Below are 17,683 nucleotides of genomic sequence, written 5' to 3' on the forward strand. Positions count from 1 at the left end.
CCGGAACATGTCGTCTTCTCTTTTCATGATGAAATAGATTCCCAAGGGAATTTCAAAATGTGTTGACTGGAAAACGGGGATTTTTTTTTCTCCCATCGCATTCATCTCAGAAAAATAATCACAAGGCATCATTATGACCCTCAGGCAATTTGGCATAACAGCTCGGCGTTGATCACACACACAATCTTCTCAGTTCAATGTTTACCTGGATCTCATTCTGCATTCCGAGCAGTGTGTGTGTGTGTGTGTGTGTGTGTGTGTGTGTGTGTGTGTGTGTGTGTGTGTGTGTGTGTGTGTGTGTGTGTGTGTGTGTGTGTGTGTGTGTGTGTGTGTGTGTGTGTGTGTGTGTGTGTGTTGCTGATCACACCAATTCAAATTTGAGAAAAGTCACTGGCACGTGATCACAAATCCCCACACTTCCCACCAAAAGTAAGGTTGAAAGATGAAAAGAATTCCAGCAAGAATGACCCAATACCAAATTTTGAATTAAAATCATTTTCAGGTTTTGACCCCTGTGACCTGAAGTCCCCACCCCTTTGGGCATGAACCGGGGGCAAAATCCAAAAAAATTGTTACACATTTCATATTTCCCCCAATGTTGTTTACATACACAACAAAGTTTCTACACCTCTGCCACCGAAGGTGAAGGAGGTTATATTTTCACCCCTTTCTGTTTGCTTGTTTGTCTGGTTGTGTACAGGATGTCCCAATAAGTTGTTGGACGGATCCAGATAAAATTTTGTGGACAGGTTTGGTGTGTGATAAGGACGAACTGATTAGATTTTCATGAAGATCCCAAACTGAATCTGGATACGAGAATTATTTAATTTTCAATGTGATTCTTCACCATTGAGAGAGAGTGCCAAAAACGATATACAGCATGATATTTCAAAAATGTATTGGGCCCGATATGTTCTCGTGGATCAGGCATTACGTGGTGGAGGTATGCGCTCCACCGAGTGCCCTTTCTAGTTTTAAAATGTGACAATAAATGCATTTTTCAGTGTTTGACCTTTTGACCCTGCACCAAGGAGCGGGGCCAAAAATGATCCTGTTCTCGCACCTTCTTCCTATGTGGTGATCATAACTACCAGGTTTGGAGAATTTCTGTACAACCGTTTTGGAGGAGATAGCGTGACGGACAAACAGACCCAATTACAATATCCGCCCGTTTTTTTTGAAAAAGCGTGGGGATACTTATCCAGCCAAGTAGGGCACAAGAATCTTTGAAGCTCCAAATACCACGTCTCCGTGTTTTCATGTGGATTGTAAAGAAAAACGATGTTCAAACACGTGACATTTTATAAAAACAATTGACTCGCTTTAATCACCTTAAAAACAGAATTCGTACGACGCTCCACATGGTTAAATCAAAACCAAAATCAAGATTAAAAAAAAAATGATTGTCAAACTTTAGTTTAAATAAACAAAATTGATAAACGTATGCATTGAAGCAAAACATTCTGGGAAAACAATCTCATATTGACAAAGAAATGGTTGTACTCAACAATAGTTGCATTCAGATCGACAACGGGCAATCTTTGTAATGATCAGCATGGCTCCACAAGGATGTCGCCACGCTTCTGAAATAAACTACGGACTAACATTCTTTGAAATTATTCTTCTGCAAAGTTCACAATTTTTTGCAAGTCCGGTAACATATGGAGAATGCTTAATCAGACAGGGAGAGCTCAACACACCGGATTCACTGTGTATGGATCTATCGACAGGTTATAGCACTTTTTCATTTGTGGACCCCAAAGCAGCGATGAGGTTCCTCCAGAAGACCTCCTGCTTGAGCCTCTCTTGTGGAAACTTCAAATAGGTCTTCTGATTAAACATCCTCTTTAAGCGGCAGAAATTACTTGGGATGGAGTTCTCTCCCAATTCACCAATGGTGACCAGGATGAGATTGTCCTCCAGGATTTGCATGACGTTTTGCTGTGCGAGGTAGAGTTCGTAATGACACCAGTCTGTGTTGATAAAGTTCTCGGTGATCACAAACACGGTCTTGTAACTCCTTTCCATTCCATCGATGATGTTATCGACAATGGCCTTGCCAGGCATGAAGTCCCGGTCTGGAAAGCAGATGGTGTAACCATTATCCTCAAGCCGCTTCACCAGGTCAATTGTCCATTCCTCGTCGTCAACACCACATGACACAAAGGCGTCGTAGAGATGGCCTGCAGGATGTGCCGCGTGTCGGCGATGCTTAAACAAAATCCAGTACCAGAACATCCGCATGTACCACAGTCCTTGACAGTACACGAAAAGTGCAACAAGAACAGCAATGAGTATCAAAGCCAATACAAGGCCAATCATGGCCTGCAGCCAGATGTTGCATTCCATGTAGCTCCAAGTAGATGAAAATATCGGGTTTTTTGCCCGACTTGCAGGAAAGACACACACGTGTTGATTGGCATGACGAATGTGCCTCCCCCCTTGCTTTAAGAAAACCTCCACAAACCATTCCAGGGTGCACGAGCAGTCAAAAGGGTTACCTTGGGCATCAAATTCCTTTAAATAATACAGGCCCCCCAACCAGGACTCATCAAAAGCAAACATCTTGTTTCTTGAGATATTGAGGAACAGGAGGCTTAAAGGCAGAGCACTGGAATAGACGTCATGCAATTGATTTTGACTCAAGTCCAGGGTAGTGATGGAGGACGGTAGTACGTCAGAACGCAGTGCAGCAAGTTTATTGGAGCTGATGTTGAGGCGAGACAATGTGGGAGGTAAGATATTGTTTGGAATGACAGTAACATTGTTATTACTGATGTCTAGTGACACCAGACCACGTGGAAAACTGGACTCTTTCAGCTCACTTATCAAGTTATTACTCAAATATAGTTGTTTTAACACCATGCCAGTGAAAGTAATCTCCACCAGGCCATTGCCCTCAAGTCGAAGTACGTCAAGCTTGGGGAAATAAGCAGCAAACCACGGAGGGATAGTCTGTAAATCGGTGTCTGAAAGATCCAGAAAGTGCAGGTTTTGGGGAAAACATGGCTGCAGTGTCACTATAGGGTTACGAGCCAAATGAAGATTTTTCAACGTTTCAAAACCCTCTGGTACAGCATCACAGTTCGAATTGAGAGTTATCTGGTTGTTGTTCAAATCCAGAGTCTCAAGAGCAGGAAAGTTTGCAAAGTGCCGCCACGTGGTGAGCTGATGGCGATTGATTCGGATCGTTTTCAAGAACTTCATAACACGGGAGCAATTGCAATGAGTGAGTTTCATTATCGTTCCTCCGAGCAGACCGAGCTCCACGAGACCTCCAAACTGTAGCAGCGCGTCACAGGTGACCACCTGCACGTTGTGGCCGTACGCAGTTAGAGAACCAACCTCGAGGTCATACTTACGGCCATAATGCAAGAAGTTGTACAGGATGGATGTGGTGTTCCCATCTAATGTCACATTATTCGACCCTTTACGGCTCGAGGGGGGCGGACAAGTTTCAAAAACAGTTTGGTTGTGATCCAACTTTTGCACGCTCACGTCGATTACGATACGCTTTCCTGTGACGGTGCTCAAATCTTGCAGAAAATGATTAAACTCAGCCCAGTTTCTGACACTTCCAGACACTAAGAGTTGCCAGAATCGATTGCTGTTGAATTTTATCCATGTTCCGTTCCTTATTCTTTCTGGATTTAAAACCACCTCGAGGGTTAGAGATTTCTCCACACGTCCACCATTGTGATCAGGCCAAGTCAGGTCAAGGAATTGAAATTTAATCACTTTCAAACACTGCAGTGATTTCAAGGACAACACATCCATGGGGAGTTGCTCATATTCTAACCCCATGTCCACTGTTAAAACCTGTAGTGGAAGATGATCGAGGAGGGTGAAGTTATCAACATGATACATCATTATCGAGAGTTCAGACACCATTGTGACATCAGAGAGGTCAACTTTAGGTTTGTAGATCTTTTCACCAGTCTGTGCTTGGTCGTGGATTTTCAAGGTTTGGAGGTTTTGTAATGGAGAAAATGTCCCACTCCTAATTACTTTCAGCCTGTTCCCGGATAGGTCCAGCACGCGCAGTTTGGTGTTGTTTCTGAAGGAATTGTTGAAGACACCGACAATGCGGCTGAAAGAAAAATACAGCTCCTCCAGCAGCCTCTGTTGGGAAAGTAGACGAGGTCCAACTACCGTGACCAGGCTGTGAGAGATGTTTAGCCGAATGATGTCCGGGATCAAGGCAATGTTGAGGGCATGAGAGCAGTCATAATAGTAGACATTCCCACTGCAGCCGACATTACGTTTCGCTGAAGTGGAGAGTAACAGGAGATGAAGTGTGAATGCGAAGATGAATGCGCGAGTCATCTCGGCTGCCAATGGAGTCGATCTCAATCAGTAGTGAAAAACCTGTACCGAGAAGGAAATGCAAAAAAGTTGTAAAAACTGCAATCATAACCTTGCCAATGATATCCATACTCACTTGAGCAAAAAAAAAGAAAAATTAGAAACAGCAGTTTGGTACTTAAACTCACATCTATGGAAGCATCACTGTTGCAGGTCAGATGCGATGCCTGGAAGATACATTTTGAAGTTTTTACCAGATTTGTTCCAAAACAGTTAAGATGACTTTAACACACTGTAGAGGTGAATAATTATGGAGGATAAAGGATTGTAAGGTGGTGGTGGGAGAGCGTGTTACCACCCAGCACAAGCCGGTGGTGTTTGTTGTACACGTGCAGACAAGGGAAGGAAGTTGACAGCAGGGGTCGGAAGATGATAAGGTGGAGGAAATGCAGGGATAATGTCGCCATATAGTACAAGGAGAGGATGCGGGCCAAGTATGAGGAACGTAGCGAAGAAGCCGAAGGTTTGGAGGAGAAGTACGGAGAGATGTTTAAAGGAATTGCAGAAGTTTTGTGTGGAAGGACGTCAGGAAAGGGTGCATCGTCTAGGAATAGAAACCAGGTAGGGTGGATGGAGGAAGTAGTGAGAAGGACGAGGTTTGGAAGAGGACAGAGAAGATCAAGGATAGAGGGGTCACAGCCGGATGCAGAGTTGATGCACCTGTATGGGCAAAAGAAGAAAGCAGCGAGGGGAGAGCTGTGAATATGACGAGGATTGGTATGGAAGAGGAGGTGTACAACAATTTAGAAGAGGTTATATAAATTGGCTCATGACAGGGATGAGGATAGGAAGGACATGGCGGGGGGGGGTGATTAAGGATGGTGGCGGGAGGCTAGTGACAGAGAGGGGGGCAGTTTTGGAGGTATGGGAAGGTATATTTCAAGTTGCTGTTGAACCAGGGAGGAAGGAACGGCAAGCTGGATCTTACATATTATGTAAAGGGGAAAGTGGAATTAGTGTAGATCATGGAGGAGATGGTGTGGACAGCATTAGAGAGGATGAAGAAAGGAAGAGCACCAGACATTGATGAGGTATGTACAGATATCCTAATTACATCGGGAGAAGTCGGAGTCAGTTAGACGAAGAAGCTGTTGAATGTGTGTATGAGATAGGGTTCGATTCTGGAGGGGTGGAGGACCAGGCTAATTGCGCCAGGAGGGGTGATGTTCAACATCCGGGGAAGTATAGGGGCATTATGCTCCTTAGTGATGTCATGAAGGTGCTGAAGAGGATTCTGGATCAGAGGACAAGGAAGAGTGTGGAGATGAAGATTGGTGAGATATTGAATAACGAAAAGGATAGGGGGGTGACAGATGGGATGTTTACGCTGAGGCACCTGGTGGAGAAGAGGTTGGAGGTGCAAGGTGAAATGGCATCGGGATTTGTGGACCTGGAGAAGGCCTATGACACTGTCCTGAAGGAGATGGTGATGGTGACACTGAGATTGAGATGGATGGGAGTGTCAGAAGCAGAAGTTAGGTTTGTGAACAGCAACCAGGGATGGTTGGTGCGGAGACAGAGGTGCGGAGGAGGATTCAAGTGTGTGCGAATGTGTGGGTGAGGGTGAAGGGATTGATGTGCCGATGAGTTTGGCGGAGAGATTGGTAAAAAGCCGGCTGATGTGGGCTGGACACCTCGTGGGGATGGATGAAAAGAGAATGGCAAAGAGAGCGGATAGGTTGAGGGAGTGAGGTTGGAGGAAAAGAGGTTGTGGTTGACATGGGAAGATTGTGTGAGGATGGATATCAATAAAAGGTGTGGTTGGTGAAGATTGGGCAGTTGGATAAGGACAAATATCATGATCCAGGCAGGGCAGAAGCTTGGTGCCATTGGACCTCACCCTTTATAAAGATAGGAAGAAGAAACCATGCCATATTTCCATGAATAGCTTATGAGTCACTTTGAAGACATGCAGCCTGTCATTAAAATTTTTTTTTTTTTTAATCACATGATTTAAAACAGGAACTTTAGCATTCCACTTTTGGATTCACTGCGATCAGATTTTGTACTTTGGAATATTCAGAAAGTTGTACAATCTCGCAAAAATGATTCTGCAGAGGCCAAATAAAGTTTACAAGTTGAACTTTTTCATCGGACAAGAATATAAGGAACAGCTTTGCCAATGAACACGCGAGCTCGTCCATTCAATCCTACAAAACATTTTCCGGTCTCATTAACACCCAGGAATCATGTTTGCCGAGCAATGACGACCCGTCAACCTCAAAATAAGCCGCATCAATAGCAGTGTTGCTCAAATATAATATGATGATGAGTGACAAGTTAACTCAGCTTTTCACAATGCACGAGTATAACTACCAAAACTAGCATTCTTATATCATGGTACACAAATTGACCACAAATCCACAATAATGCCACCACCGACGGAGATCCGAACACCTTGTTTCGTCAATAATGACACTTGGGTCACAGCATCAACATGCGTCCTTTACTCAGCTGACCACACGTCTGCTGGTGGACATGAAACGCGGAGAATACCAAAATCAATGATGTTTAGACAATGCTGCAGACAGATGTGTGGTGGTAGAGATCTAGTCAACCCTGACAACACGAGTAACCAAAAGGCTGGAATAATGGCCATTTTTATTTAATTTTTGCACACGACATGTCAACTTGGGGACTAAGTCTTACTCAGCAATTAATATTGAAGCTCACTCTCGACATTTGATCAGCCTGTTTCTGGTTTTAGTATTGATCACTTTAGCTTGAGAATGCAAGTTCACATCGGTAAGTCATTGGCACATCACTAGGACTTGTGTAACTATTTAATGCAGACAGCTCGCGACCGCTCTGGAAACCCACTCCTGATCCCTTTGGTGGTCACAACCCACCGTTTGAGAAACACTGACCTCGAGGTATGTACACTCGCCTCTAAGCTGTCTATCCTGGGTTTGAATCCTGACCTGGCTATAAACTGTCATCCTGGTGTCTCGCAGACGAGATGAGGCATCAATGTGTGCGCCGTCCCTCGAATGGACGTTAAACTCGGCGTTCCGTCTGCCAGCATGAGTTCCTACCAAAATCCGAATTCCTCCTGTAACCTACAGGGGGACCTGAATCAAGAGCACAGCCGTGCTCCCAGAAACCATGCATCCAGCAGCCGCAAGAAGCTTATGAAATGAAATGATGACCAGCTCCAAAGCAACGAATGTGGCCGGAATTCTAGCACACAGTGGCCTACTCATTTCACAGGAGAATGAGGACTTTTTTTAAAGGCCACAACCGAAGAGGAAACGCCTAAACGGGACAGGCAACATTGCATCCCTATCTGAAGTACAGCATGTCCCCTTAAGGCAGCAACACCTGCCAACATTGCACCAGGATGGCAATTATTAGTGAACTCCCAACGAATCAGCAGCTGAACCCAGACGAGATGTCCCGAGCAGGTGCGCAGGATCCCAATTTAGTTCCATGACAATCATGTCTGGAATGCACTCTTCATTATTGTTGCGAGTCGTTGATCGTTTGTCGTCGACTTGAGATGGAAGCCATGCTCATTTTGTGTTCAGGAATGGTTTTCCCATGATGGTTTCTGTCCTTAACAGGAAGTAGTATAATAGCATATCCACAAAGAACACTTCCTTTTTGAGTTTAAAAAGCAATTCCTTCTCCACCGGTCTTGAGCAGTCACATTGGAACCCTTATAGGATTCTGTTTAGTGAAGATTTAAGTTTGCAACAAAGTTAAAGAAAGCAATGATGTTGTAACAGCAATGCCAGAAACTTGTTTAACATGTTTCATCGGCACACTAAAATAAATTGTTTTTTTCCCCCCAGAAGTGCTGCCACCATGCATATGACTTGGGAAATCATTTACGTTTGTGGGATCTTGACTGGTTGGTGACATGCCAACGGGTTTGTAAAATCCAGCGACGGCACTCAAGATGATTCTATTTATTTATTTATTTATTTATTTATTTCCTTTTCCTCGATTGCTTATTCAATTCTCCTTCTGCTATAATGAACAAAATATTCTATCTAATGTTTCCTGTTGTGTTATATCTGAATCGGATGCATCACAAAAAGTTGAGTGGAAAACCAGTCTTTGTCAAGCAAAGTGTCGGTCTCCGTTTGGTGGACAGATAGAACAATGGATGGATATGGAGAAGCAATGAGAAGCTGCTCTGACAAATCATTAACGTCCGAAATGTCAGCTTCTTGCTTCCAATGCTGGTTAGAATACTTTGATAAACGTTCTATCGATTCCATCTATTGTATCACAACCCCGCCCCGGGTCCAATCCTGCACAAAACAAGGTTGTTATCGGTCACCCGGTAATGGTAATTTTGACCAGTTACTGTGCGACTCTGTTGACGAGATTTGATCACATTTTCACTTGTGTAGCATTTACGGAAGGGGGATTACTTTGACTATCAATAAATTGGACTTTTAAAATGCTGTAAATGTGGAAAGCATAAAGGGGTGAGGGGAGGAGGTAGAAGGGGGGGGGGAATACCTGCAAGCTCAAATGAGTCAAGTGCAGAACCTTGTCCTCGTATCCATCCGAAAGATCTCAGTGGTTGTCCAATGATTTAAATGATGGTAGCAGCATTGTGTTGAGATGTGAGCAGGAAGTGCTACAAAATTGAGTTTGCCTAGAGAAAGAGAAGGGCCAAATCAAAAAATCAAAGTCACAGATTTATCAAAATAAGATCAATAAAGGGGTGTCAAAAATAAAATCAATAAATAAAATCAATAAACATTACAAGGAAGAAGTCAACAAGCACTTCTGACGATAAACCATCTGATTTGAAAGAAATGAGAGAATCTCGGTCCGTCCGTCCAAGCTCAGCTGTGCGGTCATTGTTGTGAAGTTAGAATCATTTCCTGTTGTTAGTTTTACAGCAAGAGCTGTTGTTGACAGTTCACTGAATCAAAGTGTTCAAACATTACGAGTGCAAGACCCGATTCAATGTCAGCGATTAAGAGGCATTACCAATGGCATGGACGGTCACCTTCTGAAAGTTTGACACAAATGGAAGAATTCACAAATCAAAATGTAAACCAACATGGTTAAACTCCTAAAATGCAACATTTTGTCCATCTTTTCTCCCATTTGTGGAACTGCCTTCCTGAGACCTTTCAATTTCACCCTTCCTTTCATAGCTTTAAGCAAGCAGTGCACCACTATCTCACGTCATCCCCCATCACTACCCATGATACATTACCCCCCGCTAACCCTACCTAACCCAACCCTCTTAATTTGCAGATTATTGTACGTTCCTTCCCTCCTCTTTTCCTGTTTCTTCATTCCCTTGCTTGCGTCTAACTGTTGCCCGAGCTGACGCACTGCCAGTATGTTACCTTTTTAACGCAGTCACCTCACTTTTCCACGAGCCACGATTTTATATGGAAAAATAAAACTGGTGTTTAATCCGTTTAGAAAATATAAATAAATCCAGCACAAGGATGGAGAGCAATGACAAAGGAGTACAATTAAAGAAGCTTTGTTTTTTTTTTGAACCAATCCCACGAATACATTATGAAAACAAACAAAATGCAACAACCGAAAAGTAACATCTAATCATTTGCACTTCAACTTGGACCCCGCACGACTGCCACTAAACCTTTTTGATATTTTATCATACACCTGTGGGACAGAAATCGATGCCATGTTGATGCATCATTGTTACGATGGTAAATTACCGCAAAACTTAACGCATGTTTTTGTTGGGGTAAGTAATGTAATGATGGTAATACCTCAATTTTCACTCAGGATACGCTCCTGGAAAAGAGAGCGCCAATCGAAAATGTGCTAAAAGGGGTCATTATACCATTGTTACCCCGTACACCGAAAAATGTGCTAAAAGGGGTCATTATACCATTGTTACCCCGTACACCGAAAATGTGCTAAAAGGGGTCATTATACCATTGTTACCCCGTACACCGAAAATGTGCTAAAAGGGGTCATTATACCATTGTTACCCCGTACACTGAAAATGTGCTATAAGGGGTCATTATACCATTGTTACCCCATACACCAAAAATGTGCTAAAAGGTGTCATTATATCATTGTTACCCCGTACACCGAAAATGTGCTAAAAGGGGTCATTATACAATTGTTACCCCATACACCGAAAATGTGCTAAAAGGGATCATTATACCATTGTTACCAGGCACACCGAAAATGTGCTCAAAGGGGTCATTATACCATTGTTACCCCGTACACCGAAAATGTGCTAAAAGGGGTCATTATACCATTGTTACCCCGTACACCGAAAATGTGCTAAAAGGGGTCATTATACCATTGTTACCCCATACACCGAAAATGTGCTAAAAGGGGACATTATACCATTATTACCCGGTACACGAAAAATGTGCTAAAAGGGGTCATTATACCATTGTTACCCCATACACCGAAAATGTGCTAAAAGGGGTCATTATACCATTGTTACCCCGTACACCGAAAATGTGCTATAAGGGGTCATTATACCATTGTTACCCCGCACACGCAAAGTGAAAAGTGGGTTTAGCAAATGGTTCGTGTCCGTCTGTCTGTAAACATCAGTTTGTGATCGAGGAACAACTCATTTAAATTTAATGTTATATTTTGAACATGAATGGGAACCTGAACAGGAAGACAAGTCTGCCATTTTTCAGTACTCTGTCTCTGAATCGTCCCTGTCTAACATGCACAGGGAAGAGTGAGATAATTATTTTACTCTGTCTGCCTGCCTGGCAGTCAAACAGAATTGAAAATCTTTCCAAACAGGAAACTTATGGTATTTAAGGACGTTATAAAGGACACAAGCAACAAGCACGAATATCTAATGTAACGTGTTGGCTGGATAGGGTGGTGTAATACAAACTGATGATGCCAATGGTGGTAAAACATGGAATTTATTTGTTTTTACAAGTTTAAAAATCTTTATTTTATTTAAATTGAATTATACACTTTTTTTTAATAATATTGAATTATACACTGGAGAACACAAATCACTTTCTTTGCACTTTCAAAATCCTTGCGCTTAGCAGTACTGAGACATGTTAAATAGGGTGGTGCAGAAGACTGCTTCCATAGCACGAAACTTCTGGAATTTAAAAAATGATCTTTAATATCATTGTCATATTTAAATTGAAGTACATAGTTGGACATGTATACTATGATCTCTCTCGTTTATATGGAGATGTGTTCCCGCCAGCGATATTTCTTTCACATGAGAGGTATATGAGGGCTTTACTCTGGGGTATTGGAAATAGTGCTAATAGTAATACTAATGGAAAACATTATTTTATAAATAAAACGAATAATTTATTGCAATAACATCAGTAAGTACCAAGAAAAACCGAAAAAATGAACAAATATCAATAAAAATAATGATTGACATCACTCCGACTCTGCTCCTACACCTCTTACATGGCAGCGGTGGGAGACGAGGTGGGAGAAGGCTCATCCTGCTGCAAAACGAAGGAGGCATAATGAGCGCCGATTGGCTCAGAGCATGTGCATGTAGTACAAACAATGGCGATGGATGCGTTTACTCGGTGAGCGCTGCATGTTATAGATTTTTCTTCATGTGTTTTTTAAAGCACTAATCTCCTTCAGGATAATGAATTGGCGTTCAATGGGACAGCGTAAAAAGAGGTATTACTTTACTGGAAAATAACGTCTTGAAGTAACTGGCCAAAGTTCCAAGTCCTCCTTTGGCAAAACAAAGAACAGCATGTCACGTTCAACACAAGCATTCAAGATGAGCACACAATAAACACTGTGAATGCTATTATTCTCAAGGACATTGTGCATCATGTTAACAAGGCTTCTTCAAATAAAACAAGCTAAAATGAGCTAAGATCCTCGTCCTCTTAATGATGACGTCATAAAAAGAATATGACGTCATTGTGATGCGATAAATTATCTGTGCTAATGCCCGGCTTGATTCCCGCAAACAAAATTCAAACAGCTTGCCTAGTTTCGGAGATAATGGTATAGGCGATTTCCATTAGCGGCGATATTATGACGTCAACTTTTTTTCTCGGAAGAATTTCCAAAATCGGAGATGGTTACTGTCTGCGTGTGGACTTTCTGCATATACATGGCAAGTTTCACGAAGATCCGATGAAAACTCTGGGTTATGAAACAAAAAATAGGAATGACGTCATAAAAATTGATATGACATCATGTTGATGTATCATATGCACGGTAATTCATCTCTGCTAATACCCTGTTCGATTCCCACAAAAAGAATTCAAAAAGCTTGCCTAGTTTCGGAGATAATTTTTAGGCGATTTCCATTAGCGGAGATATTTTGACGTCATAACTTTTTTCTAGGAGGAATTTTCAAAATCGGAGATGGTTACTGTCTGCGCAGGGTATTCTTACATGTATATGCCAAGTTTCAGGAAGTTTCGATGAAAACTGTAGGCTGTGAAACAAAAAAATCAACAAGAACAACAACGTGAGTAAGACTTGGAGATCCTCCACGAGGATCTAACAAAAGAGAAATACAAGGTTTGATTCTTGACAACAAGGAAATCCAACGCAGGTGGAGGCCATTCAGCCCATCACGCCTGTACGAACACGACACCAACCCATCTCCACAAGATCCGAGGAAGAAAATGCAAAAAATGTTTTTAATTCATGAACTAAATTTTTTTGTTTGTGTTATTTGGGGTTTTGGGGTTTTTTTGTAGTTTTTTTTTTTGTGGTTGTTTTTTTCCCCCTTTTCTTCTCCTCGGGTGAGGGGGGCATGGGCCTGATTAAAAACACACATCAACCACACAACCCCCCTTGAGAAGACCACCACCAACAGCACTCCATACACAATCACCCATCAATGCTCAAGCTACCTAAAAGTCCTGTCAACATCCCCATACCCCTCTATCTTTATAACTTCCAGGTACCTATCAAATTCCAATTTAAACTTATCTACTGTTTCTGCTGCTACTACCTTTCCATTGAGACCATTCCATGAATTAACTACTCTCTGAGTGAAAGTCCCCTACCTTACTACTGTCTTAACTCTCCTCTTGTTTACTCTCAGGCTGTGGCCCCTGGTTCTGTCACTGCTCTGTTGAATATAATTAATCTTCACTTACTTTATCTCTACCTTTCATTATCTTGAACATCTCTATCATATCTCCTCGTATCCTCCTCCTTTCTCGTGAATAAAGCCCTGTCTCCTTCAGCCGCTCCTCTTAGCTGAGTCTAGCTCGGCCCGGAATCAATCTAGTAGTCCTGCGCTGAACCCTCTCTATGGCATCTATGTCATTGCTGAGATGTGGTGACCAGAACTGCACACAATATTCTCGACGTGGCCCTCACTAAATCCCTGTACAATGTTAACACCACCTCTTTTAATTTATAAATGATCCCCCTCCGAATACAACCTAAACCCTATTTGCTTTACCTGTAGCTGCCTGACATTGTGCTGCCTGCTTACCTCCCACATCTATTACCACCCCCAGATCCTTCTCCTGTGTGACACGCTCCAAAATTACCCCTTACATGCTGTAATCTCTATTTTCATTGTTCTTTCCCATCCCCAACACCTTACACTTGCTCAGGTTAAATTACATCTGCCAATCTGTTGCCCAATCTGTGCAGGAAGGAATAAACATTAGAAACATTAGAAAATATTTTTTTTAAGATAGTAAAAATTAACTTCTCCATCGACAGATAGATAAAAGAAAGACAAATTAAGAGCATAAGACATGAAAGAGGATAACGAACAAAAAGAAAAGAAAATCAATAATTACTATGAATAAAGAGAAGTTTGAAAGAGTAGGAATAGGTGTGAAAGAGAAAGGAACAAAGATCAAAGATGTCAGGAAGTTTATGGACAAATTGATTTCAACAATTACTCTCCGAGACACAAACACAGCAACAGGTATAACGTACCAGAGGTCCGTCAATGGGGAAGAAAGTGCGTGCACACAAGGCAAACAGTGCAATCATATTGTTATTAGAGTCTGATGTTTTCACAATGGACTCCTTTATGAAACATGTGGACACAGTAAATCCACTAAACGATAAAATTTATACTTTGAATCATTACACACATGTAAGAATCATATAATGAATGATTTATGCAAACTTTCTGTAAGAAGAAGAAGGCCTGTTGAAACTTTTTAAAAATGGCTTTTGGCAAAAACATGATCTCTTTCGGGATGAAGCCCCTGAGGAAAAACAGAATGGAAAAACTTTTTCAAGTGCAAGGAAAGAGAAGGAATTCGTGCCAAGAAAAAAAAACACAGAATTCTTGTTTACCTGCGCTGCACGAACACGACTCAATACGCGCTTTTCCTTCTTCCCATCGCTTTGGCATTCCTCTTCAACATCAATTCCAGAATATAAAAGAATTAGCTGTAAGTGTCGATTTGGAGGTTCAATGGCATTTTGAGCTGACGTTCGATGTCCACGTCACCCATGTAGGCGAGAAGCTGGGAAACCCATGCATGGTGGGTGGAACCACAAACGGCTACACCCTGGATGCATGGTCCTCTTCTTCTCGACTTTCGGCTTCTGAGTCAACATTCTTTGATTTTACATCAGAACTTAGAACCACCATGTCGGACATACCGGACACTGTCGGTCACTTTCCATTTGATCAATGTCCTGTGAACTTTCTCAGACTTCGCCAGGACCGGTGAGTGTGTGAGAATTCATGATTCCCCCTGGACACATCAATAACCTGAAGGCCGTATGGTGAGACAATGATGTCCATTGTTCTATAAAAGGAAATCCATTAATTACACAAGGTTAAATAAAAAGACAGGGTTGCTACTCGGCTATCTTTGGGGATTGAAAAGGAATGTGGATTTTTTTTTTTTTTAACTCAATTTAACTCAACATTTTAAACTCAATTCTTGAAACGGCAGTGGACAACATATTTGGCACTTCTACTTCTTTGTTTGTGTGTAGCGCAACGCTGTGGGGTAACATCACGAGCTGAGGAAGGAGCTGTGCTGCTGATGCAGTGCCCTCTGCTGGTTAGGGCAGGAATTTAGAATTTGTTCATGGTGCCGGCGATAGCTCGCCAACAAAGGACACCGTGAGATCTTTAATGCCAGCAGAAGGGACGCCCGTTTAACATCCATCAAATTTGGCATTGATTGAACACGTCGCACAAAAGTTTTTCCATCGTATTGTTTATAATTTGAGAATGCATCATTAAATACAGTTAAAGGACTGAACATAGCGTTCAGATTAGCCTAACCTAACAGTCGAGTTAGAACGAAGGTGCTCTCTATTTATTACGTGCAAAATTGTTGACCACCCCTGTCGTGTCCCTCTCCTTATTCATCCCACACCCCCAAACCAAATCTCCTTACACCCTTTCGTGTCGTTTAAAACATCTTCATTTTTCTCCCCTTTTCACATGTAAATATACAAGACCCGTCCCCATCAGGCTTTTCATGGTCAACAAATTTCTGTCCAAGGCGTTGTCATGAGTTGGCGGTGCCTCGCATCCTCTCAGCGGTCCAACTGACTAATTCGAGGAGAGGTGTGGCGTGACCTCGAAACTTAAAAAATGACACAGTTACAAGAATCTAGCCTGGGTTCGAATCTCGGCCCAGCTATAAAGTGTCATCTTGGTGTTTCGCTATCAGGGCGAGGCATCAAGGTGTGCGACGTCCCACGGATGGACGTCAAGCAAGGAAGACCCGTCTGTTGGCAACAGTTGATCGACATTAAATATATGCCACGATGTTCTTCAAGAGTCTGCGAGTTATCTCCGGAACCCTGAACAAATTAAAAAATTCCTGCTTTAACTTAGAAGGGGGCACTGCATCGTTGTCATGGAGGTGCACCTCCCATCAATGATGTCAATCCGCAGCAACGTGCTGCTTCCGAAAGAAATGCCCTCGGATATGATTTGTACTCGAGCTCGTTGGTCCTGCTAACACTAACAAACGTTTGAAGGTCCGCAGAATCATAAAATCATGCTTGGTTTAATGAATAGTTATGACATCACCGAACACTTAATCGTTGCTGTTTTCTTGAATGAATATCTTCAAAGGAAGATTTAAAAAAATGTTTTGGTGCCCTTTTTATGGGCGTTACCTGACGGTTTGCTCTTTTAACTGACAACTCATAAACTATTAGAATTATAAACCACGTTCAGTTCTTTGTTTATGACTTAAAAATCAAGATGTGATCACATCATACAAAAATATTTTTCTTTCTGATTCTGTTGACCTTAAAGCCGACTGGACAAAAGAGACTTTGGGATCTTTCACATTCCACCAGTGATGCTATCGGAATGGACAACCGGCTTAATGCCCCATTCAATGAATAACAACACATGATGATGATGATGCCTGTAGAGCACAAGGGTTAAATTTGATAGTGGGATTGGGAATCGTACCCAGACTGGACAGCTCTGAGCGATCTGCTCAGCCCAACAAAGTGCTGATAATGTCCCCCGTAAATGCCTTTTCAACACAACTGCCACACTTACTCATGTCACTTCGTTATCACTTGCATGTAAAGGCAGAAACAAAACTCCTACAGGCAGAACAACCTTGGACAGGACAGCCAGGACACCTCGCACCTCCCACCAGGTCTTGTGAATTCACACTCACGACATCGAGTGTTGACACAAGTATAAACTCATGAAAATCCATGCCCATTGCACAACTGACCCTTTTGGAAATCCCTTGTGGATCTTTCTCCACCACCACAATTACCACGCCTCCTTCCACAAACTCTCTGCCTTCTACCACTCTCCCATCTCCTTCCCCATTTTACAGTTAAAGGACTGAATTCATGTCTTTCTTTATTGGATGATGACGTTCTTGCTTCCTGATCTGCATAAAACTTCTTGAATCTACTTTCTTTAGGAACCGCCGCTCCCTGCATTGCTTTATCTCCCTGCTTCGTAAACAAATCACGGATACATCCTGAAAGTTGGACAACCCACCAACACAGTCTTGTGAACGATGAGGATGAAAAACAACAAGGATGTTGTGTACGTACAGCATGACCTGGTAGATGAGACGAAGGCACTCCAAAAGCACAGGAATCTCCTGCAACGAAGCTGAATCCTTGGGCTTGTTACTGATCCCACATCGCAGACAGGCTTGCCACCTCTGTACCGCCTTTCTGGTCTTGCACCTTCTAACAGAATGGTGTACAACAATTTCCACGATAAAGTCAAAATATATAACGTAGGCAAATCCACCTAATATTACATAGAGTTTCAAAAAAATTAAATGTAAAATCTACAACGATTACATTTAAGACGAGAAGGGCACTCGGAAGAGCGCACACCTCCGCCAGGTAATGCGTGATCCACGAGAACATATCGGGCCCAATGAATGTTTGAAATATCATGCTACACAGTACTATATCGTTTTTG

General features: G+C 42.3%; 1 protein-coding gene across 10 annotated transcripts in view; it reads right to left on the minus strand.

Annotated features, from left to right (window-relative positions):
• LOC147010516 (toll-like receptor 2 type-1) overlaps positions 1 to 17,438 on the minus strand; it is a 112,442-nt gene extending 95,004 nt beyond the window's left edge. Inside the window, exons 1-4 of one of the 10 annotated variants that reach the window (XM_085859417.1) lie at positions 14,590 to 14,809; positions 8,839 to 8,977; positions 4,494 to 4,532; positions 1,300 to 4,368 (exon numbers count right to left, since the gene is read on the minus strand). In XM_085859417.1, coding sequence (XP_085715543.1) covers positions 1,732 to 4,326 — 2,595 coding nt within the window. In that variant the 5' untranslated portion in view covers positions 4,327 to 4,368; positions 4,494 to 4,532; positions 8,839 to 8,977; positions 14,590 to 14,809 and the 3' untranslated portion in view covers positions 1,300 to 1,731. The other 9 variants (XM_085859418.1, XM_085859419.1, XM_085859421.1 and 6 more) reach the window with 9 other exon arrangements.
• Between the last annotated feature and the right edge of the window lie 245 nt (positions 17,439 to 17,683).

The sequence above is a fragment of the Eptatretus burgeri genome, chromosome 16 (assembly GCF_056783735.1).
Source record: "Eptatretus burgeri isolate ZD-2024b chromosome 16, Ebu_testis_v1, whole genome shotgun sequence".
In the NCBI taxonomy this organism is placed as follows: domain Eukaryota; kingdom Metazoa; phylum Chordata; class Myxini; order Myxiniformes; family Myxinidae; genus Eptatretus; species Eptatretus burgeri.